Source organism: Camelus dromedarius, chromosome 10 (genome assembly GCF_036321535.1).
Source record: "Camelus dromedarius isolate mCamDro1 chromosome 10, mCamDro1.pat, whole genome shotgun sequence".
Classification (NCBI taxonomy): domain Eukaryota; kingdom Metazoa; phylum Chordata; class Mammalia; order Artiodactyla; family Camelidae; genus Camelus; species Camelus dromedarius.
The window spans coordinates 69198567-69224181 of NC_087445.1; the positions used below are offsets into that span (position 1 = coordinate 69198567).

At 40.6% G+C, this 25615-nt stretch overlaps 1 protein-coding gene across 1 annotated transcript in view; it reads right to left on the minus strand.

The window, feature by feature from the left end:
- PSMB7 (proteasome 20S subunit beta 7) overlaps window positions 1-22036 on the minus strand; it is a 55971-nt gene extending 33935 nt beyond the window's left edge. The window contains exons 1-5 of the mRNA XM_010984354.3: window positions 21916-22036; window positions 21401-21494; window positions 20531-20628; window positions 19145-19285; window positions 12883-12998 (exon numbers count right to left, since the gene is read on the minus strand). Of these exons, the coding sequence (XP_010982656.1) occupies window positions 12883-12998; window positions 19145-19285; window positions 20531-20628; window positions 21401-21494; window positions 21916-21977 (511 nt within the window). The 5' untranslated portion in view covers window positions 21978-22036. The remainder of the gene's footprint in view (window positions 1-12882; window positions 12999-19144; window positions 19286-20530; window positions 20629-21400; window positions 21495-21915) is intronic.
- Between the last annotated feature and the right edge of the window lie 3579 nt (window positions 22037-25615).

A 25615-nucleotide genomic window follows, 5' to 3' on the forward strand; every position in this document is an offset into this window, starting at 1 on the left:
ACGATAAAATATTTTCTCCAAAGCAAAATTAATAGATATGCTTATACACTACATATTAAACAAATATGGAAGACAATAAAAATATTGTGCTTAATTCTGGGTGTTGGTATATTCTTTCTGTTTACCTGTGTTTTCTTATTTTTCTTCAAAGACCATGCAGTACGTACAATTTTTTAAGAGACACTTGAAGAAAATAAGAATTCAACATTAAACCCCAAAAGACCAAGACCCTGCCAGCTGTCACAGTCTTGCTGTATTAACAGCAGCAGCATGCAGCTTATTCCTGAAATCTGTATCCAGGGGCCTGAAGGTCAATCCACGCATGAGTCAACAGTCCCAAGGCACAACAGCAATCAATCATCACAAATAAATAAATACACCAAGTCTCTCTACCATAGTCCTTAGGAAGACTTCCTCGGGATAGGTACCAAAAAAAAAAAAGAGAGAGAGAGAGAGATAAAATTATCTTAACAATGATGTACATTAGCACCAAGCCAGAATTCACTTATCCAGTAGTCTACACTGTGGCAAACAAATTACTGAACAGACCACAACAGACATTGGCCACATGGTGTTCATGACATTTCAAAGCACAGTCATATGGGTTTTGTCTGCTCTTCAGACATGGCAGGTAGGTGTGGTCCCATTTCACAGAAGGGAAGACTGATTCTTGGAGATAACAAACTTGTCCAGATCACACAGCCAGTGCTTACCAAATCTAGGAATGTGAGCCTCGATCATCATAAATTTAAAGTGGCCAACACTGCTTCTGTGCTATGTGCTGCCTCTTGAATTGCAAAGCTAAATGCTTGAAATCAAGATTAGCAAGTAAACATGGAAGAAGCTATATTTCCTTAATTTCCCACCCCCAAAAAGCATGCTTTCTAACTTACTTTTTGTTCATATTTCAGCAGAACTATTTCCACACATCTGGATACAGTTAACTTGTGTTGTTTTGCTTGGAAATTCAAAGTAGACTGGAATTTTAGTTAAATGTTTTAAATGATTAAACAGATGCCATTCACTATTTAGTAATGCCACTCAAGTATCTAAGTATTTATTTTAAAATAGCCCCAGTCAAAAAAAATTAAACAATGAATTAGTCTTCATTCTCTAAACCCTCTGAGGGTGTTTCTGATCTTAGTTTACTAGCATTAATATTAGTTCAATTTGAACCTAATTTTTTCTGAGAGAACAATCCAACTCAGGACAAAATTGAAAATGTATCAAGAAAATGTTACTATTTAAGATACTGTTTTTACTTGCTCTATATATTTAAAAACCACTTGCATTAATATGGCTTAAGGATAGTGGGATTTTTTAAAACATGGAACATGTTACTTTTATGTCAGAGTTCACTAAAGTACCAAATCAAACCTAGCAATTCTAGAATTTATGTTATCAGACATGTTGAAGAAGCTATAAAAGACAAATAACTTTCTAAACCCTGCTGCTCTCAAACTTTAGGAAGGATCTGAAAGCCAGCAGGTAGAAATTTACTTTTTCTAATCAAGTCTAGGCTCACAAATTCTCAGGCTGGGGAAGGGAAAACATTTATTGAGGGCCCTAGACCCTAAATTCAAGTGGTGCAGTTACTTCCCCACTTTACAGACAAGGAAACTGAGGCTCGGCTAGTTTAAGGGCAATAGGGGAGTCACGATTCAAACCTAGGACTTGAGGCTCTTTAGCCCGTGCACCTCTCAGAAGGGCAACTTTCCACTCGTTCCTTAAAACAAGCCATCCCAGGTGCCTACTCGGCAGCAGGTGCACAGGCCATTGCAGAGCTCTATGTTTCCTCTCGTTTCCCCAAGCACACCACGGAGGCCCTCTGAGCCCTGCAAGGCTGCCAAGCTGCTCCAGGAGGCGCCACCGAATCAAGCACAAGATGGACGATCCCCCAGAAACTGCAGCACATACAGCAGCCCTGCAGCCCTGCAGCCCCGGCCTCCTCCCCGCCTAAAGGGGAGGACGACAGAATCTGTCTTCCTCACAGGACGGCTGAGACCTGAATGACATGACGCATGTAAAGCAGAGTGCCTGGCACACAGTAAAAGCTCAATAAAAGCTAGCTATTACAAATTCTTTAAGACAAGGTCCCCGTCCTCCAGGGGCTCTTTTATACAATCATTCTCAACAAGTCTCAGAGTTGGCAGCTTTAATAGAAACAGAGTTCTTAAAATCTCTTCTCTCAAAGTCATGAAGTTCCGAGAGGCAGCAGGAAATAGATTTCTACTACTTCTCCCCGAAATCAGTTTAACCAGATCTTTCCAGGAAAAGAACTGCTCCTTCTGCTGAGGAGTGGTCCATTTTAAGCACCCAAGGACCCGTCTGCCACCGTGGCCTGCCACGGTGCAAGATGTAAGCTGTAGTACAGGAGTAGCACCGAGAGCGCTCTCATCCATCAGCGTCAGCTTCCCCTGACAGCGTGCTTCCTCGCACCTGCTCATTGTTAGTCAACTGGCCAGTCATCCTGGACAAAATGTGGTGCTTTCCACAGACCACGGACTGGGGTCATTTTTCACTCTGTTGCTGTCTACGAGGCCTAGTCTCCTGGTGTTGGCGCCTGCTCCGGAGGCCAACGCAGCCAATGTGTGAAGAGCTGATTTATGAAAATAAAACCACGTTGGTGCCAGGGGACCACCTTCAGCCACTAGAGAGCAGTGGAACTCCTCTCAGCGCTCAGGAAAACTCAGACACTCACTTGAAGTGGTTTAATTGTATGCATGCATTTCATTATAAGTCTTGGCCAAAAGCTTCCAGGCGAAGCAGGCCAAGCAATCAGACAATCTTGCATGGGTTGCTGAAATCCAGATTTGTCCTTTGTCAGCATAAACAGTTTAATTTGATGTTTTCACTCCTGAGTAAGCACTGAGTATTACATTTAAACCCCTCGCGAGGGGGAAGAATGCTTCCTTTTCATCAGCAAATGTACCTCAATGTCAGTCTATCTTTTATTCCCAATGAATAAAAAATTATTTCATTTAACATGCTTAGAAATAGATTTTTAAAGAAGCCAACATTTTCACTCAGAAACTAATTTTTCAAAAGATGCAGTTCCTTTTCTAAATGTAATGTCAAAAAGGACTTAAATTTTATTCTAAGTAAATAATTTAAAACACCACTTGAATGAAGGGAACAAGGATTTTTCTTATAATTGCAACTGCAACGTCTCATTGATCTGACAGGTTATAAACACTTATTCTTAAGAAAAGACTAACATTTGAGGCATCCAGGCCTAAAAAGTGAAAGGCTGCGTTTTATTAGTACATTTTAATGAAATGCCACAAGGTGTGAGAACAGCAAACTGTTCTCCTTCAAACAGAGGAGTCACCTAACCTCACGTTTAAAGGGTAAGATGGAGGATGAAAATTATCTTAAAAGATGCCTCTCTTAATCAGTCTCCCACCATGATCTGGCCCCACTGGGAAACAGAAGCTCTCACCCAGCACTCTGCTCTCCCTCCTGCGGCAGGAACTCATGGCAGTCCAAGCTGACAGGTCTCTCAGACATCCTTTACTCTGGTCCATATTTCAAAATAACTCCCCAAATTATAAATTACTCCACTTTGCAGATTTCTTCCCAGTTTTCCTATCCCTCAGAACCCTCAAGGACAACGGATCACAGTGTTTAATAATTCATAAAAACACACACTGTCTTAATTGTAAGTAAAGGTTTACTTTGTCCACAGACCCTGTGTGCAAACAATAATAAATCCTATTTACTGAAGAAAGTGTGCAAAGTACTGTTACATGTATTTTTTCACTTAATTCATCTGTGAACTAGGCGGTATAATCTCCATTTTATAGATTAAAAAAAAAAAAAAAAACTAAAATCAGTGAAGTAAGGGAACCTAACCAAAACCACACAGCTAGTAATGGCAGAACTGGTTGCCAGCAAGACCCTCGTTCTATGACCTCCACAGTGAAAAGTCTTCCGATGCACAAAAATGACCTTCCATTTGGTCTGTCCAATAAGAAAGTAAAAAAACCATCAAGCACTACGTTACAAGACCAAACAGGCAATTTTCTGTAGTAGGGCCAATTCTGAGACAAAAGCAGGTAAAGATGAACTAGTTAACCTCACTCTCTCTAAAGTGGGGTTTAAAGCAAAGGAGTTAAAACTGTAAGCACTGCATTTAACTGTTCTGAAATGTACTCCTGGCAAGGGCTTTTACTTGGCTGCAGACTAAGGACTGGACTCAAATCAGAAAAGATTTCACGGTAAAATGTCAGAGCAGAAGAAAGAGGAGGAAGAGCACCCTAACATTAATTCAATACCTCACTATTTTACCTACAAGAGACATTTAATATTTTTCACACATAAGCAAGAACAAAGTCCACTCTAATTAAAACAGATTAAGAACCGGCAAGGGCTGGCTCTATTACATTCCCTGTAACAACATGATGAATTGTAGAAGTAAATATTTCCTCATTTCCTAACATAATGGCACCATCTATTGGCTTAGTACCACCTCTGCAAGAACCAGGAATCAAGATGCATAATCCAACTTTCATGGGCTTTTGGTTCTCAGTTGCTTAATTCCTGGCATTTCACAGTAGTATAAATTTTAAGATATAAAATCCATGCATTGCACATTTTAAATGTTCTGAAATGCATCTTACTTATATTAATCAAAGCAGGAAAAACTGCCAGAGAGAAATCTTAGTACACAGAACTGCGCACAGAGAATGTGTTAGCACTAAAATTATCAAAACACCATGCACCAAACATCTACGATTTTCTACACACAAAGATTTTTACATGTGGTATCTCACTTAATCCACATTTCCCATGGGACAGATCCTCTAATCCCCATTTTCCTGAGGAGAAATCAATGTTCACAGTCAAATAGCTAATAAATGTCGGACTTAGATCTAAACCCAGTTTGACTGCAAAGATCAGCTCACTTCACTATCCTGCAATACCTCAAAAAATTAAAAATGATGTCAGAGCAACACATGCACGGACAAAACACACGTGCTTTGTAGGGCATGCTCACACACAACACTGCAGCATCCCAGTGACCCCGTGACCTTCAAATAACAAAAAGCTTCTTTTCAGAAATGAGGGTTTGAGGTTGAGAGAGGTTAGGTGACTAGCCTTGGTGAGGCAGGGCTGGGGCTGGAGCCAGCCTGGGCTTCCCATCTCTTTTTCTAGGATTCTATGTAATAGTTCAAGTGATTACAGAAAAGGCGGTTCTGGATGGTCCCTGGCTGTATGGACAAACTGCCTACCAGAAAGGGGTTCCTGCCACTGCACAGCCCCAGATCCACAGAGAGCAGGGGCTGAGACTCACTCTTGCCTTGATGGAGACATGCTTGCGGTGTGGAACCCCCGCACGCAGTCACCCGGCCACACTAGCCAGGAAAAAGAATTTCCCTCAACACTAGAGCTATGAGGTCATGTGCCCTCTGAGAAGCTTTTACATGCGCCTACGAACTAAATACAGTGCTGCTGAGTTCACATCTGATTTCAGACTTGAAAATGAATGTGGAAGAAATATGTGCCATCTTATAAAAGCACATTAATTTGATCCAGTGTAGGAAAATTTTTTAAATCCGAGTTATGTGGAGATTACAAAACATCTCCATAAAGGCTGCACTTGAGTGTAAAAATATGGAAAAAATGGCAGGTCTGAATTCCCACTGATGTTCCTAAGTTCCAACTTAATTCTAAGACTCTTCTTTGCCCACAAGGTGAGACATCCAGTATGTTTACTACTCTGTCCCGAATCTTTTTAATTGCTAGGGGGCTCTGTAAACTGGGACTTAAGAGGTACATTCCAATAATTAGGAAATTGTATAACCAGTTTATCTGGAGATAGAATTTTACCTGGATGGCTCTGGCAGTGACCCCACGTCTTCCCTAATGGTGCATATCAATGTTTATTCCTTAAGTTAGTATTCCTAAATTGTCCAAGGGCCTCATTTCCAGGAATGTCGTGCTTGAAATTTCATTCATATTAATTCTCTATGTGAATAAGTGGGCAAAATAAAAATTTTATACACATTGCCAATGCTACTACAAGGAACACTGCCAAACTAATAGCAAAAGATGGTCCCCAAGCTTCTCCTGACACCACTTCAGTTTGCCTAATAAAGAAAAGCTGGCGAGTTAAAAGAATAAGCTAATTAATCTGAGAATTAAAAGAACCCACATTTTGTCTATAAAAAAATGGCCCTTTTCCCTTTCTTAATAAAGAAAAGTCAAAGAGTCTTGCCCGGCTTTCCACAATCACACTAATCGACCACTTGCAGTCTCTTGAAAATTATTTTCTTAAAAAAGAAATAACTAAAGAAACCTAAGAAGCTCCTTTCTTCTTTTTTAAGAACACACCAAATCAAATTTGGTCTGGACCACATGCCACACACCACTCACAGCAATAACAAAGCCAAGGAGGAAAAACTGGAGGACAGGGTTCTCATGCCAGATCATGCACCCCTAGGCTGTGTGACCTTAGCATACCTCTCTGGGCCTCAGTTTCCTCATCCATAAGACAGGGATGATAGCACCCACCTCACAGCAGCGCAAAGATTAAATCAGCAAAGCATCTCACAACAGGTGCTGGCGCTGCAGCTGGAAAGCTGCAGGATGAAAGCTGCTATCATTCTGGTCAACATCCCACCCACAAAAAAGGTTTTAGCATAGTGGTAGTCAGAGGGCCACACTGTGAGGACTTTGATTCATTCTTCTCCCAAGCAAACCCTTGGGAAGGTGAGCCCTCAGCGAGGAGGCTGCTGGATCCTGTGCTCAAGGAGCTGCACCAGCACGTTAAAGATGCACAAGACAAGACAGGTGTCTTCTAGTCAACGTGAATTAAGAGCAGCCTTCAGGCACCTGGCTAGTCGCCAATACAGGCCCATGGGTAGACAAAATTTAGACACCCTTGTCTTATGGGTAATTTGTAGCTTCCAGCTCTTACTGTCAAATCACTCAGAAAAAAAAAAGACTTATTACAAAGTTTTGTTTTTATTTCTCATAATAAAAAACTCATAATCCACTAACACATGAGCATTTACATGAAATATTCATTTTCTCACTTACGCCACACTTACGGAAAGCCTCAATCCCACAAAGAATGCTTATGTTCCGTGGACACATTTCAGCGAGGAGGGCCTTCTAGTTGGAGGTTTGGTTTGTAGCTCACTCAAAATAAATCATATGAATTAAAACAAAACTACCAAATTTTGGCACTTCTGGGGTTCTCTCTCAATATCCAGCTTCCCAACCCCTTCAAAAAAAAAGAAAGAAAGAACAGCAACGATCTCCGGAAGCCTTCATTAGGAAGAAAGGCAGGCCTGCACAACTCCCACCACAGGGAAGGGCCCATCAAGCCCTGCTCGGAAGTGAACAACGGCTAAAAGAAACGAAAAGCATGACAGAGACAAAGCCAGGGGAGCAAAAAAACCGTACTTCATTTCACATTCTCTGATAAACGGCTCCTCTTCACAATGGACTTGGGTTAGAAAGAAACAAAATATAAAAATCATGTTGTCTTCTGGTGGTAGAATTGTGTATAATTTTTTTAAAAATACTCTTTGATTCTATAAAGCTGTTTCAGTAAATACTGTTTTAATAATATGCAGAATAGAAAACCTGCACAAAGAGCAGTCAAAAATGTGCCAAATAAATGCCCCTCGGGAATTTGTGTATTTTTAGTATTCAGAAGCAAGGCTTAATAGCTTAATGAAGTAACATCCGTAAGACGATAAAATCAAAGCAGCTGTGATGAGCTGGGGCTTGCCTGTGCTGAAAGACAAGGGTTCAAATTCCAGCTTTGCCACTTATAGACAGGACAGTAACAGGAGGTTAGTAAATCTAAGTTTCAAGTTTCTCATCAATAAAATGGCAATGACAGCATCCCTTGCATAGAATTTCAACTGAAAATAACGTGACAGCACCAGCAGACACTGGCACAGACACTTCCAAATATGCTTTAAGTTTAAAATAATATTAAACTTAAAAAAAAAAAGGACCTATCACATGCAATGCTTTATGCTCTTTTCCTATGGCTCTACTAGGGCCACACAAATGGAACATATCCTAAACTCTGTTCCAGGGGTACTGTAAACTGCTGGTTCATAAACAATAAACAGCAGTTAAGGTTCCTAACACTAGGTTCCATATGTGTTTTGGCACAAGCAAGTCAGAGAGTCAGAAAATGAATTCACCATCAAATATTCATTGAGTCACACAGGACTCCGTGAGACTCGGGGAGTAAGACAGATTTCCACTAACACAGATCTCATATTTTTGCAAGAGCAGGAAGGACAAGGCTGGGGAAAGTGAAGTATGGACACGGATGAAATCCTGGAATCAAGCTTCACACCAAATGCCCGGAGAGGGACTTCTTACAGCCTGGGGCAGCCATGAGGAAATGGCTTCTGGGCTAGAGCTTGGATGATGATTAGGACACTCCAGGCAGCAAAGGCATTTCTGAAAGAAGGCAGCAGGGCAGCAATGGGGTGTAAAAGGCAGTTCAGGGGAGGGCAAGGGGTCTGTTGCCACAAATGCCTAAGGTATACGTGGAGGAGGAACAGGAAGTAAAATGGGAAAAAGGGTCCAGAGCCAGACTGGAAGGAAGGTGACTGCAGTGGAGGAGTTACTGTGACACTGTGGTGAAGAGTCAGGAAGGGACTAGCACTGAGGCAGACAGGAGAGGATGGATGACAGAGACCCGGGATCTGGCCTAATGGCTAGCTGGCTTCTGAGTGCTCTGCGACGACCATGGCCGCCCCTATGCCACTGGACCCATCCACACGCTCAACATTTCTGGCCAGATGTAATTTCCCTCTCTACCTCCAGACTTCCCCCATGCCAGTGCTCCCTCCTACAGCTGTCAGACTGCTCTAACAATATCTTGTTCTTCCACTCCATGGCTTGAAAAGAGTAGATGGGAACCTTCAGGACAAAATCCAAACAACTCAGCCTCTATCCCCGGGACCCTCTCCAGCCTAGCTTTCCAGCCTGGCCTCTCCTCCATCCTCCTGAATGTCCCCACATCCTCATCCCTTTCTGTCTTTGCTTCTGCTGTGCCCCAGCATGGAACACTCCCCCAACCCACTGCACCGTACTTGGCTCACCCATTCAGCAAATTCTGGCCTTTCAGTTCCAAGACCACAGCAAGTACCTCTTGTACCACAGGGCCTGGAGTCCTTCCCTCGGGAGTAGGGAGTGAGGTGGCAAATTCCTAATTCCTACTTTTCAACTTAAGTATTACTTTTTCCCATCTTTCACCTACCAGACTGGACACCTACCAGACTGGAGAATACCCAGTGTAGGTGAGGTTGTAAGAGAAAGGCATTCTCATATTCTCTTGATGGAATATAATCTAGTGCAATCTTTTTGGAGGACAATTTAGCAATAGCTCTCAAAAGGTAAAATGCACTGTATGGCCAGCCATCTGTTACTTTTTTGGGCTACTCCACAGCTGTACATCCGTTCTGCATCTGGGGAACTCCACCACCTTATGAGTGGATGACTAAGCTTCAGCAATCAGAAGACCCACCCCTCCCTATAAGACCCACCCCTCCTTGACAGTGAGAGAGATGGTAGGAGGACTCCATTCCCAAGTGAGGCAGCCAGGGCAGAAGAGTGAGTAGCGAGTCCAGGACCCACGCCAGCTGGGCCCGAGAGTTGTCTGCAGCATTCTGCACTCATCTGCAATGGCCCATTCTGCAGCATGATTTCTGACATTGCTCTTGGCCCCAAACCCAGTTTTTGCCCTCCCAGCTATTCTGTGAGCCACCTACCACTCTTTAAAAAAAAAAAAAAATCCTCTTTTCCTAAATCATCCAGTGATTGTATTGCTTACAACAAAGAACTCTGAGCAATTCCACCCTAATCCAGAAATTCCACTACTAGGAATTTATCTGATGTGCTTATACAAGAATATCAAGACACACTTGTTGCAAAAACCTGGAAACTAAAATATCAACAAGAGACTGGGTCAGTAAATCATGGTACAGTCACATACTGCCATTCTATGAAGGTGTTATTACAGATCTGATACAGATCTACAAACTCTGATACAAAAACTTCTTCAAAACAAGTTAACAACAATGGAACAGTTTTTATAACATGACTTCCATTATGTTTTTTTTCTTTTTCTTTTTTCCCATTATGTATTTTTAATAGGGACAGACAGGCAGACGACAAAGATATATAAAGGTGAATCATAAATCATCTTCTGGAAAAAAAAGAAACAAAATAAACTGAGTAGTGGTTACTCTGGAGGAGAAATATGAAATAGAGACATTTTTCATGTAATATTTTCCCCACTTGAATGTTGTCATGTTTACTTTCATTAGGAAATGTTCGCATGTCACCTGCTCAGTGAGGACTTCCCGAACACCCATTACCCATACACTGTTTCCTGCTATTCTCTCTCATTACTGTTCCTTTCCTCCAGGACACTTAGTACACTGCATTCTTTTGGATTAACGTACATTTACTTGTGTAATTCCTGTCTCCCACGTGAGGCTCTAAGCTCTGAGGGCAGGTGTTGTGCTGACCACTATATTCCCAGCACCTAGCACAGGGCCTAGCACACAGTAGATGCTAAATAAATATCTGATAAATGAATGAAAGTAACTTATCCTTCTTTTAAGATTCGGCTCAAGTGAAGTGAAGCTTTTCCTGAAATCTTCCAGTTGAGATGTGACCATTTCTTCCTTGAGCTGCCAGTAGCCTTTGCACCACTGCCCTTATCTCTTTACACATCTCTCTCCTCCATACACTGTGACTACGTTGAGGGCAAGGACCTCTATTTGTGGATGCTGCTACAGTGCCTTTACTCAAGAAATAGTCGATAAATAAATGAACAGTTGAACAAACTAAACCTCAAAGTGACACCTTACTTGGGTATTAAAATCAGGTGTTACTGATGTCTTATTTTTCTTAATCTTCTATGTGAACAAAACCTGAGTGTGTAATGATTTCTAAATAGAAGTGTGCTATAAACTCAAAGCTGGGGAGCCATCACCCTGGACTCACACTGGCCTTGGAGGGAAAGGAGACCACTGTCAGCCAGGACAGAGCACAAAGTGGAGTTGCAGGAATGAAATGAACAGACACAAATCTGCTCTAGTCACTTGCAACAACTTTTCCTAAATTCGGGATTATGCTCATAAATTGCTATGGTTCAAAAAGCAAGAAACCAAGTCAACTTTTCCACCTTAAAAAGGCAAAGGCTTTGTATCAATGTTAAATTTCCTGACTTTGATGATTTTATCAAGGTGGATATAAGAGGACATCCTAAAGTATCTAGAGTTGGAGGGTTATGGTGTCTGCTATTTATTCTCAAATGGTTCCATACACAAAAAATTAATGATAGTAATAATATATGAGAGAACAAGCAAAAATGTGGTAAAATGTTAAAAATGGACAAATATGAGTAAAGGGTGTTCATTGTACATTACTGTTACTTATCTCCAAGTGTGAATTTTTTTTAAGTTAAAAAAAAGAAGAAACAAAATTACTTAATGGAAAAGGCTATTCCACCTTTACAACCATTTAAAAGCATCAGATGGGGAGAAATAAAAACAGCACTTTGATGGAGATAACAAATACGATGGAACAAAGCAATTCAGAACAATTCTAAAATGACTGTAAGTATCTTCATTTTAAAATAATTATTCCATACAGTATCTGGGGGCAAATCATTCTCTTCACAAACAGGGAACATCTGTTGTACACTAACCTTGTAAGAAGCTTGTATATTAAATGGAATGGAATGGCAAAAGTCTCAAACCAGCAATTTCCAAACTACTCAAGGCAGCAGTGATTCCTGGCTCTGCAGCGCCAAGATATCAAGACAAAAAATGTGAGAGGCATAAACAGCAGCTGGAAAAACACCAGCTACACATGACCTGTTAAAAATTTCTGGATGTGTACAACTTCACGCAGAAACTTAACATAAAAAGTTAAACCTGAAAATCCCAATTCACCTAAATACAATTTTATCCCTTTTTTTTTTTTTGGTCATTTAAAAAAAAAATACTCTTATCTAGCACTTAGAGCTAAAATACAGGTGTCCAAAGCTGATCTAAGAGTGTAACTACTATTTATCGGCCAAGCACTGGGCCAGATGCTTTATATACATTCTTTCTAATCATTATAGCCTCGTGTGTATTGTAGGTATTGTTACCATTTCATAGGTAGGAAACCAAGGCTCAGAGAGGAATTATATGCCCAGGATCCCTCTGAGATTAAGTGGTAAAGACAGATTCTGATCATTCTAGTTTAAAAAAAAATCTCTGCCTGTACCAGGCCTGTGCCCGCAGGGAGGCTCCACTCTGGCTTGCCCTCTGCCCGGAGGCCCTTCGCCTCAAACCTCTCTTTCTTCATGAACCTGCCCTCACCTTCCTATTTAACAATTCCGTCTGCCTTCCACCCCAATAGTCTCCAGTCCATTTATACCACATTAATTTTTTTAAACTTTTTGTTTTGAGACAATTGTAAATACACATGCAGACATAAATAATAATCAAGTTTCTGTACACCCTTGACTCAGTTTCCCTCAAAGTTTCCCTTGTATAACTATAGTATAGTATCATCTGCATTACTTTTTTCTCCAAGTATTTATCACTTTATAACATATTACAAATATATATATTTACAGTAATTGTTACTATTGTCTGTCTACCTCCACTAAAGTATAAACTCCTTGTGGGCAAGAATCTTTATCCAAATTTTGTTCACTGCTATATCCCAAGCATACAAAACGGGGCCTAATCCCTAGGAGGAACTCCATAAACATTGGCAGAAGGAATCAGAGCACTGTATTGCACTGTCACCTCTAACAGGAAACACACCAGCTCCTTAAGAGACCACCTTGGTAAGTAAGAGGACTCTGAAACATCAGGGAAACATTACACTCACCCATGGTGACATAAGGCAACTTATCAGTTGATCCATGAGGATAGATGCTGTAGAGGTGAGGTCCAGTAACATCTACTCCCCCCAGAACTAGGGCTGCACCAATGTAACCTTGATACCTGGTGATCAGAGTGTGCATAAGAGAGAAAAAAATGAGTCTACATTACATCACTGTAACTTAACCAAAAGCTGTATGAGAAGTCAGACAACAAAAAAGCTTTCTTATACTACTGCTGCTTCATTAAGTAGTTACTGTTTTGATGGGGAAAAAACAGGGAATGGAGCAAACACACTTGAACAGGTACCTTTAGCCAATAAAAACGATAAATTTTGTGAGGCACCCCACGTACCTCCTATCAGCTCAGTCTCCCAACCCCTTTTAGTGTATGTGCTGCCGAAGTGAGCACCCAACCCCCTTTAAAAGAGGGAATTATAATTCTTACTGTAGAAAAGAGAAAACCAACCCAAAAACATTAAGTACTTGCCCAATGTCTCAGAGCCACACTTGGCTTACTCCAAAGATTATCAGCACCCTTCCGTCTCACCTTTGTGATTAGCAGACAAGCTCCCTTCCAAGTCAACGATGGGGAATTGCTAAACTAAAGCTGTTCAAATTATCGACCTCACCATAGCCTCCCAGGAAAATGGCTAATGGCGAAACACCTTTCCTTTTAGTAATTCCACAAAATTATGACAGGTATGCAGTCATACTGAGCAGAACAGAAAAGTATTTCATCATACAGGGAAGTGAATGATGAAATTACTCCACGATGGCCTATAAAATCCATTGCTACTGCCCACAGGATAAAGCTATACCTCTCAGGAACATGAGCAGGAATACATTTTCCACCCTACTTCCCCTGTTTAATTCCGCACATATCTGTTCCTCTACAAAGGTAGTTTGCTAACTCTACAGATTGCTTTCCCTACATTTGACTCAGTTTTTTTACCATTAGAACTGCTACACAAGATAAACATGCTCGATTTAAAGTTCTCCGCTGTGAGCCTTTAGCTCTTTGGGAAGAAAAACGAAACCAACACATGCTCAATTTGCCTAATGATATAATTATTAAAACTGATATAACTAGATTAACACAAAGACCAATCAAAGTCATAATTTCAGATCGTCTGAGACATAGCTACCCTTCGGAGGCACTCCAGGTAAACGGAACAGTCAAGCCCATGTCATTTGATTATCACTTTGTTATTTCAAATCTTCCATTTATAAGTGAAAAAATAAAGAGCAGGAAAGGATTTCAGAAGCAGCCTCAAGAAGGAACAGAGGCCCAGACAGGGAAAGAAACTGGTCCTAAGCTAAATGAGCTAGCAGCAGGGTCAAGACCAGAATCACCAGACCCACCGCTCCCACACCAGTGCCCGATACATTACACCAGCTGCCTGCCAAACAGGTTGTTTAATTAAACTCAGTAACAATCAGCTAGTTCCCTTCCAAGCTAAAACATAATCTCTGTTTGCTGCCTTTAAAAGAGTCTAAGATATTTTACAAAGTTAATAAAATCCTTAAAAAATGATCCCAAAATTCTACTTCCAGGATTCTAATTCTAAGGATATAAAAGGACAAATACGCAACAATGAATGCACAAGAATTTTTACTTCAGTAACTGTGATGCTAAAAAAGTGGAAACAGTCAGAGGGAGAATCAGCTAAACTAATACAGCTATACGACAGAACACGTCACAATCATTAAAAATCACGCTACATTCTTCGTACACGGATGGTAGCGCAACTCAGTACAATTTTTTTTTGGACAGTTTTGACTATATGTATCAAAATGCTAAATGTGCATATCTTTACACAGCAATTCCACTTCTAGGAATTTATTTTAGAATATAGCCTAGAGGATTAATAACACAAGTACTTAAGGGTTCTAATGTTCCAAAAGGTTCACAGAATACCTTGCAATATCTTAAATACCTTAAAAGAGGCAATATTCTTAATGTTCAAAAATTGGTTAATAAGACAGATTACTGTGATCCACCAAAAACTATGATATTGATTAATGGTTCTTAAACTTTTATGGGGCACAGACCCTTCTGAAAAAGTGAATAAAATTGTGGAACCCTCGCCCATGGCAAGTGTACATACACAAGTTTTTTACTATTTCAGGAGAGTTACAGGTCTCCAGAACTCCATGGGCTCAAGACAAAATCTCTGGATGCAGAGCTCTTCTACTGATGGGAACAATATTCACATTATACTATTATGTGAACAGGGTCATTTACAAAACAACACATATAGTAGGATTTCATTTCTGCAAATGCATAAATGAGTATATATGCACAGCATAAAAGGTCTGAAAAAACAAGACCTCAAAGATTCACAATGCATGTCTTTAAGTAGCAAAATATCAGGTGAAATCTACTACTTTCCTCTTTTAGCATTTCTATAGTGTCTCATTTTTTTACAATGATCATATATTACTTTAATAATAATTTATAAAAAGGTTATTTTCCATTTGAAATGCTCCAATATGATGCATTGATAGGTGAAAAGATTAGGTTATTCTGTGGGACAGGATGCACAACCATGATCTCATTTTTATAGAACAAAATATGTATTATTAAACATAGGAAAAAACTTGAAGAATGTTAACTGTTAGCACCAACTGCTTATGGGTGGTAGAAATCCAGATAATTTCTATTTAATCTACACTTTCTAGCTTTTTTACTGTGAACATGCACTAGTAACACAGAAGGAAGGATCAAATGAATGAATAAATATAAAATACTAGAAGTATATACACCCAACCAGAACATAATTCTCCCTGAAAGGCAAAATTTTTATTTTTAATTTGGGCTTTTCAGTATTTCCCAACTTTTCCACAATGAATATATATTACTTTTGTAAGAGAAAAAAAAGTACAATATAATAAAATAAATAAAAAGAAACTCTACATATTCAAATAGTCTCCAGAATATAGAACAGTATATAACAAAGACTTCTGCTGGATTCAACACAGAGGCTCTGTGCTCAGAAGGAACAAGTATTATTTGTATCTTCTACATCTAGCCACCACAGAAGTAAAATAAAAGTATTGCTTTGAAGTACTTTTGAAGTGGAAAAAAAAAAGTGAATGTAGGGCCACAAATGGCAAAATATCCTTCCTTCTTATGGGTGAGTTGTATTCCATTACACACATATATGCTGCATCTTCATTATCTATTCAACTATTGATGTGCACTTAAGATGCTTTCATATCTTGGCAATTATAAATAATGTTGCTGTTAATAGTAAGGTGTATGTGTCTTTTAAAATTAATTCTTATTTTTTAATTGGTTTTATTCCTTTGATGACTATGTAAATTTAAAAAGCTAAAGCTCTAAATGTTCTTAGAAACAATAAATAGTACGTATATATAAACTTAAAAATATATGTGCAGAAAAAAAAAATGAAAGAAATGAGCTATCAAGCCATGAAAGACAAGGAAGAAACTTAAAAGACATTTCTAAATGAAAGAAGCCAGTCTGAAAAGGTTGCAAACTGTACCATTCCAACCAAATGACATCCTGGAAAAGGCACAGCTACAGAAACAAAAAGATGGTGGTTTCCAGGGTTTTGGGGAGAGGGAGGGAGGGAGGAATGAATAGATGGAGCACAAGGGATTTTTAGGGCAATGAAATTCTGTATGATACTATAGTGGTGGCTATGTGTCATTATGCATTTGTCAAAACCCATAGAATGTACAACATCAAGAGTGAACCCTAATGTAAACTATGGAATTTGGTTGTCCCTGTTGGTTCATCGACTGTACCAAATATGCCACACTGATGAGGGATATTGAGGGTAGAGGAGTATGTATGTGTCGGTGGGGAGGGCTATGTGCAAACTCTCTGTATTTTCTGCTCAATTCTGCTATGAACCTGAAGCTGCTCTAGAAAAATACAGTCTATTAAAAAAAAAAAAGTACTGCTTAGATAAAGAAAAGATGTCCACTTCTTCTTATCAGAACTTCTGTTCTCCCTGATTCACATACAAGGAAATGGGTTATTCAGGGGGAAGAAATACAGTAATAGCAAGAAGAGTACACCTTGTATTCCTTTTCAGTCTCTGAATTTTATGGGGCTCTAACTGTGTATCAGGCCCTGTACTAGGCATTTTCATAAGCCTTATTTCTTTATTTGTTTATTCATTTCCTCCTTAAAAGTTACAGAGACAGAACTATTACCCCTATTTTATTGAGGAAGGAACTGAGACTAAGAAAGGTGAGGTGAACAGCCCAAGGCCACACAAATACAAGTGCTATAGACAGGACTGAAGTCAAATCCTATGCGTTTTTCCCTTATACTAGTGACTCACTTTATGTAATTCAACAAAAATGTCAAAAGACATAAAGAACCATAATTATCCTGGCTTAAATTTTTAAGTGTTCTTTTCAAAACTTGGATAAAATTTAACTTTTATAAGGTATGTTTAACTAAAAATAATAAAATACTTGAAAAAAACAGAATTTAGGATTCCTAAAATATTCTAAAGAGATTAACAGAAATATCTACTAGATTTAACGAAATGCTTTAAACGACATTGCAAGCAATCTTGAAATACACTACCACAATTTTACAAGTTTAAAAATTGTCTTAAATGTAATGCACCACAGAAACCACCAGAGGGAGCCTTTTATTTAAAATCAAAGTCACAAATGTCTTCAGATTATCTTGACAACAGATGTGCTTTAACAAATTCTCACACTGTACTGGGAGAATTTATTTGATAGGTGATAATTCTCCAGGATCAGGATGATGATTATGTACATGAATAAACGGGAATCACTGACATAAAGGCTCAGTACAGCCAGAGTAGGAATTAGGCCGATATGAGTAGGCTTCTTGCCCCTATGACTCATAAACCCTGGTATCCTCCACTGTAAAATGGGAACTACACTACCAGCCTTGCTACACAGCTACATTAAACCTCACATCCACTTACTGAGAGCCTCGAGGCCAGGCCACACTTGTAGATGACGACTGCAAATTCACTCAAAGGCAAGGGCCAGGCAGGAAACAGGGAAGTGAACCAGGCCAGGACTGACAGACCTTCCACTTCCACTTCTAAAGGCAACATCCGCCACTCAGCTCCAGATTACTGCCACGTGTTACCCCACCCATGTTATGAGTTTTTATCAAAGAAGCTGGAAACCCGTGTTTTAAATTCTAAGCTCTCAATTTATAATTATTGGCCATTATTTTTTTAAAAAAACACTCTATGACCCAAATGAAATCTCTCTATAAACTGAATATGGCCTGTGAGCTGCCAGCTTACAATCTTTGCTTCTGTTCCTGCTCCCCTTTAACTCTCACAGGCCTGGATGCAGCTGCTGCCGCTTGGGGCAGAGATAAAATGTTTTGTGTAGGCTGCTTAATGAATGATAAGGACCAGAATAAAGGGTTTTGATCAACTTCAAAAAAGGAAAAAAAGGTATCATGATGTGCATTCTATAAAGGAAAGAAGAGAGAATTTTTAAAGGTAAAGCAGGTCTCTAAAGGAGCCAATATTCCAACCCAAGAGTAAAAGGCCAGGCTATCTCCACTACACTACACTGCTTCTCTTCTCTTTATGAGGAGCAAATGAGAAAATGGACTTGCAATTTGAAACCTGTCTGGAACTATACAAACATAAAGTGACGGCGTGATTATTAAGGAAGAAAGAGAAACAAAACTACTAAGAGGAACTCCCTGTGGGAGTCAGCAGGGAATGAAGGTTTAGTTCAGACAAATGACTGTACCTCTTTAAGCCTCAGTTTGTTCACTTATAAATCAGACATGTTAATAACCCCTATCTCAGAGTTAAACGCACAAAACACTTCACACCAGGCCTGGCACAAAGAGATAAATTTTGGTTAATACTAATATTATATCCACTCACAGCCAACTACAAATATTTTTCATTTCATTGTTATCTTGCCCCTAAAAGAGGGAGGAAAAAACAATCATCTGTTTGTGTCTGTTCACAAGATGAAATTAAAAGTTCCTTCCAGCTCTTTCCTACTATGAACAAAAATGGTTTTTTATCTAATACCCTAAGCCTCAGAAAATGATTTAATTGGTGGCATGTGATTCATTTATTGGGGAAAAAAATCCCATAAATTCAAACACATTATCGAAAGCCTCATGAAATTAAAAGTAATCACTAATTTCTGGAATCAAATATGTATTTCTGAATGCTTTTTCTCTAGCTTCCAGGCTTCCTCTGGCTGAAATCTAAAACATGAGAAAAAGATGCTATAGAAATTCCTACCCTGGAACCTCACCTGAAAAGCATCTGCTTCAGCATCCGATTGGCCGTCACAACTCTGGGAAGGCGGCCAGTGGAGAGGGAGTGAAGCTCCAAGTTGGAAGAAATAAGCTGGGTTGTCATGTCTGTGTCCGCAGCTGTCCCAGCACCACAACAACTAAAAAATACAATTAGAAACTTAGCTGAAATTCAATTACCAAAGGGCTCAATTAGAAGCAGAGCTTTCTGGATAACTTCCACAAGGTTCAGGTGTGCAGAGAGATGTTTTTGAGTACATCTGCACTGTAACTGCTGTCTAACCAATCTTAAATAATCATAAAATCAAGAGCGCACATCTAATTACACGCAAATATATTTTCTGTAGCCCAATGAAACATTTCAAATCATTAGTTTCTGTGTTCCTAACAGAGTGTGTATTTTACTTTTCCTAGAATTATATCCAAGTTGTCCAAAAGAGCAAGGCATGTTAAAAGTCCTGCAATTAAATAAATACCAAGTATTTACTACTAGGTACCAGTCATTCCCAAGTGCTGAAAAGAAAATATGACACAGTAATAGAACTTGATTTCAAAGCTGAATGGAGAAGACACACATAGATAAAAATTATATCTCATATAATACATTATAATAGCATAGGTACAAAATGCTACAGGAAATTAGAGGCGAGAGCAATTAATTCTGATCTTTGACAAGAGGTTTCATAAGAGCTAGATTTGGAAGAACAGAATAAAAATACCGTACAAGCAGAGAAGAAAGGGCATTTCTAAGCAGAGCGGCTGGCAAAAGCAAAGTGAAATAACTTAGAGATGAGAGGGGCAGGGACATGAGGGAAATAGGGACAGTCCAGGTATAACTGGAACACAGGATAATGGCAGCTAAATAGGATGAAAAGGTAAGCTTTTTGTGAGATTGTGCAAGATCTCAAATATCATGCCAAGTTTTGATTTTATCCTGAAAGCAGTGTGGAAATGTGAAAAATCCCTTGAAAAGTTTTTAGTGGAGAAAGGGACTTAAACAGACCTGTTTTTTTACCAAATCCAATATGGGAGAAAAGTGAACAGTAGAGATAGAGAAAAGACCAAAGGCAGAGAGACCATTTAAATGATGATCACAATAGTCCAGATGAGAAAAAAGAATCTGAACTAAGGCCTTAGTAGAGGGAAGGACAGGAGGGAATGGGTTCATGATGCACACAGGAAGCAGAACTGAGTACCAACTGAACTGAAGACTAAAGCAAAGAGAGGACTTCAGGATGAGTAACTTAGGTGGATGGAAATGCCATTTAAGGGAGACAGGAAGAAAATACAGGTTGAAAAACAGGTTTTAGAGAAGAACATAGTAAATTCAATTTTAACCCTGACAATCTTTAAAGTATGAATTACTCAAACTAATCAATACTTACTAAATGTTAGGAGATATGAAGTGTATTTTTGAACAGTTCTTGTCAGCAACGACCATCCCTTCAGTTGCCCTTGTATCTGCTCCAAGAACTATGCCATCCTATTTTTTTAAAAAATACATATTTTCAAACAATTTTACATATATAAACCGCAGCTCTCCCAGCTTAGGAAAAACATTGACCATCCCCTGCTCCCCCAACCACCTCCTCACCACCCGCCGAAACTCCTACCAAAAATATTGTGCTGTATTTTCAGAATTCAAGAAAAGGTTTGTTAATAAATGTTATTGGTTGAACCCTGAGAAGGTGGTAGGAACTATCATTCCTGTTTCCAAATGAGACTGAGATTCAGTGAATTCCTTACAAATCACACAGCCAGTATGGGAAAAGTCTTCCATTAAAATAGCCACCTCTCTCAATTTCTTTTTAAAAGATGTAACTCTTTACCTTTAACTACAATAACCTGTTACCGTTTATCACTCTTACAATAATTAAAGGCAGGAGTTATTACGCCCATTTGAAGGATAGGAAAGTGTGGCTGTAATAGGTGACCTGCCCAAAGTTAGAGATAGCAAAGAAATTAACAAATCTTGTGTGCTCCCATTACTTCTTCCTGCTTCCTAAAGTAGTAACTTAAGACGGAAAAGAAACCGGTCTCCTGTCAAAAACTCTGCAAACTGAGGAAAGAACATAAACTGTTGATAAGTGCACAAACTCTCCTGACAAACAGTCTCTCCTAAAGGACCTTTTCCTGATGTAGTACTCTGTAACACGTGCCCTTCCTCACACAGCCCAGAGAAGTAAAGGCTGCCAAGTGGCCTGTTTCCTTGTAATTAGTTCAGTCACTGCTGATCTAGGCCTGTCCCCGCTTACCTTATAGACCACCCCTGCGATGGTCGTCCCAGTTTTCCGGGCCGTTGGAAGTTTGAACCCTTTCTTTGCAAAATCGGCTTCCAAAAAGGCATTTCTAAGAGCAAATGAGAGAATAAAGCATTGAAAGGTAGGAACCCATTGCGCTGCACTGCCACAAAGAGTGTCTAATAGGGAACTCGGGAAAAGAAAAAACTACTTGCTTTCACGCCCATTTGTTACACTGAATCATCACAACAGCGGACTATTGTTCCGTTTTTCAGTAAAGAGTGTCTGCATCTTGCCTAAGGAGACGGAAATAGAGGGTGTCCGGGTGCGCTGGGAAAGTGGAAGAGCAGATCCGACCTCAGGAGAAATCCATGCTCAGGCCACGATTCCCCTGAGTCACACGGGCCGCGGGCCGCAGGCCCTGCCGTCCACCCGTCCTTCTGACTTCCCGGCTCAGACCGCAGCCCAGCTCCGACCCCGGCACCGCACTCCCACCCCCGCCCTGAAACCCGCCCCGGGCATGTTCTGACCTGCGGCAGTTATCAAAAGAGAACCCTCCAACCGGTGGCTCATACACTGACACAGCCGCCATCTTCCCGAAAAAGTGCTTCCGGGCCGGGGGCGGGGAGCAAAGAAAAAGAGCAGAGCACTTCCTGCGCCGCCGGCGACTGGGGCTTGAAGGGGCGGGGCAAATTTCAACAGCGAGTGATCTTAGAGTTACGGGTTCCTAGAGGAGCCCGGAGATGTTTGGAGTATTGCGCCCCAAGTGGCCCGGAGGAGAAACTCAACCCCGGAACCTGGGAAAGGACTCGTCCAAGGTGGACAAACCAGAGCCAGGCCTTCTACGCACCAGAACAAAGGAGTTTCTACTGCTAATTAGACTACATGGAGCTTCGGAGACAGACACACCCAAGTTCCAGGCACATCTCCTTGCAATGAACAAGTCCTCTGAACTCTGATTTTGTTCCCTCTGCTGTCAAATGGAGACAACAACTGCCTCAAATGGCTGCTGTGAAACGAACGAGCCCGTAAAAAAAGAAGTTCAACATCATTAGTCATTAGAGAAATGCAAATCAAAAGCACAATATGATACCACTGCACTCCTACCTATATGGCTATAATCAAAATGACAGAAAATAACAAGTGCTGGCAGGATTGTGGAGAAATTGGAACCCTCATATGTGGCTGGTGGGAATGTAAAATGGTACAACTGCTCCAGAAAACAATTTGGCAGTTGCCCCCCAAGTTAAACATAGACCCAGCAATTGTCTTTTAAGTATATACCCAAGAGAACTGAAAACAGATGTTCACAAAAACTTATGCACAAGTATTTATAGCAGCACTATTCATAATAGCCAAATAATGGAAACAACCCAAATGTCCATCAACTTTATGAATGGATAAATGAAATGTGGTACATTGGTGCAACAGAATATTATTCAGCCATAAAAAGGAATGAAGCATTGGGGTTGGGGGGTATAGCTCAGTGGTAGAGTGTGTGCTTGGCATGCACGAGGTCCTGGGTTCAATCCCTGATGCCTCTGTTAAAGGGGGGAAAAGGAATGAAGTATTGATATATGTTACAGCAGGGATGAACTTTGAAAACATTATGCTAAGTGAAAGAAGCCAGGCACAAAAAGCCACATATTGTACAGTTCCATTTCTATGAGACGTCATCACTAGACAAATCCACACAGCCAGGGAGTAGATTAGTGGTGACTGGGAGATGAGGGGAGGAGAGAATGGGGAATGACTAACAGATACAGAGTCTCTTTAGTGGGTGATGAAAATGTTCTGGAATTAGATAGTAGTAATGGTCACACAACATTGTGAATATACTAAGAGCCCCTGAACTGTACATTTTTAAATGGTGAATTTTATGTTATGTTCAACTTGTAAAAAGCTGCTGTGATTATTTACAAAACAAAAACAGACGTAGAAAATGAACTTATGGTTACCAAAGAGGAAATGGGGAGGAGGGATTAAATTAGAAGTTTGGAATTAGCAGATGCAAACTACTATATATAAAGTAGATGAACAACAAGGTCCTACTGTATAGCATAAGGAACTATATTCAATAGCTTATAATAACCTATAATGGAAAAGAATATATATATAAAAATATGTAACTGAATCACTATGCTGTACACCAGAAACTAACACAACATTGTAAATCAACAGTACTTCAATTAAAAAATAAAAGCTGCTGTGAGAATTGAAAACTGTATGTGGAGAGCATCTATCCTGGCAGGTAGCAGCTTCTCTATGAATAGCTGTTATTGTTAATAGCCCATTCATTTCATCCTGCGAACAAGCCTCAAACGTAGCTATGTAATTCAACTCACTTTTCTGATGGAAATTAACGTTCACTGAAATAAGGTAACGTGCTAAAATTTACATAGCAAGTAAATCACAGCACAAATAACTGTGGAATGAATTAATTTATTTACTCAGCACCTACCATGTGTCAAGCCTGTTTCTAGGAATGAATGAATGAATGGCATCACAATCACCCAGAACCAGTGCCTGTCACAACGATGTGTTCAATAAATATTTGTCAGAGGTTAAATTCCTTTTCATTACTTTTCTGGGTCTTTTGTGTGAAATTGGGAAAATGACACTTCGCCTATCTGCCTCCACAGGAATCTACCAATGAAAAAATTTGAGTATCTCCTGTGTCACCAACTTTCTGGTTTGGTGAATGTAAAAAGGAAAACACAGACTCTGCTCTAGAGAATTCCACTTCCTAATGAGAGAGACTCAACTCCATAAGACCTAGACAGGACAGGCGATAATTCAACATGCCCTGGATGCCGTGGGGGTCAGGAAATGACTATAGAATGAACGACTGCCTTCTCAATGTTCATCAGTCTCCCTCACTCCTGCTCTGGGCTCCCCCCTGAGGGAGTGAACACAAAGATAAACCAGATGGATTTCCTCTCCTCATGTTATGGGTTGAATTGTGTCTCCCCACCCCAAATTAATATGTTGAAGTCCCAATCTGCAGTACCTCAGGGCGTGACCTTATTTGGAGATAAGATCTCTTTACAGAGGTAGTCAAGGTAAAATGAGGTCATTAGGGTAGACCCTAATCCAGTATGATTGATGTCCTTTTAAAAGGGGAACTTCGAGACACAGAGAGAACACCATGTGAATGTGACGGCAGAGATTAAGCCCAGGAACGTCAAAGGCTGGCGGCAAACCACCAGAAGCTAGGTGAGATCTGGAACAGCCCCAGAAAGAATCAGGCCTGCCAACACGTTGATTTCAGATTTCTAGCCTCCAGAGCTCTGAGGCACTACATTTCCATTATTTCTGTTATTGAATCCACCCAGTGTGTGGTACTCTGCTCCAGCAGATCCCTAAAAAACAAATACATGTCGGGAGTTCACAGTCTGAGGGAGAAGTCCCCAGAACGACTCCCAGCCCGGTGCGCTCAGGGCTGCGTGGAGGTGGGATGCTGTCACTGGACAGGTGTGAGCTCACGGGGTGAGAAGGCAGGAGGGACAGACACACAAACAAAGGCCCGGGGTACAGAGCAAAGAAACCTAACAGAAAGTCTGGGCACACTTTGTTCTCAGGAAACAGGGACAAGTCTGACGGGGCTGCAGCCAGGGGAGATGAAGCAGCCTTCAGCCTTCAGCCTTCAGCCTTCAGCCTCCAGAGGACGGTGGTGGGGCTGTGTCTGGCCACGGCAGGAGCTGGAGGAGCCCAGGAATGATGTGGAAATGACTAGTGATCTTAGTTTGTCCTGGGGCATTTTTCTCCCTAACCAGATCTCTTTGGTGTGGTCTCCACACCCAGACTGAGCTGAGGAGATGGCATTGTCTGTCTGACGGCCTCTGGAGGTGGCCCAGCAGAGGCAGCTGGAACCCAGCAGAGGGCGACAGAGAGCCTCCAGGCAGCCTGGGTCTGGCCCTGGAGAGGCGGAGGAAACTCCACTCCGCCTGGGGCAGGGCCTGGGTACCTCCAACAGTAGGGAGGGCAGCTCTGGATCCCCCGCCCCCTGACACCCTGCTTCAGCCTCCCTGTCCAACAGGACTGCTGTCCCCCAGGACTGCAGCTCAATCCAGAACATCCTCACCGGGGCTTGGACACTGTCCCACTTAATCCCTGGCAGGGCCACCAAAACTGACTCACTAGTATAGTTACCACTTCTGCTCTGGATTTGGCTGTGTGACCTCAGGCTATGTGACCTCTCTGTGCCTCAGTTTCCTAATAATATAGTAA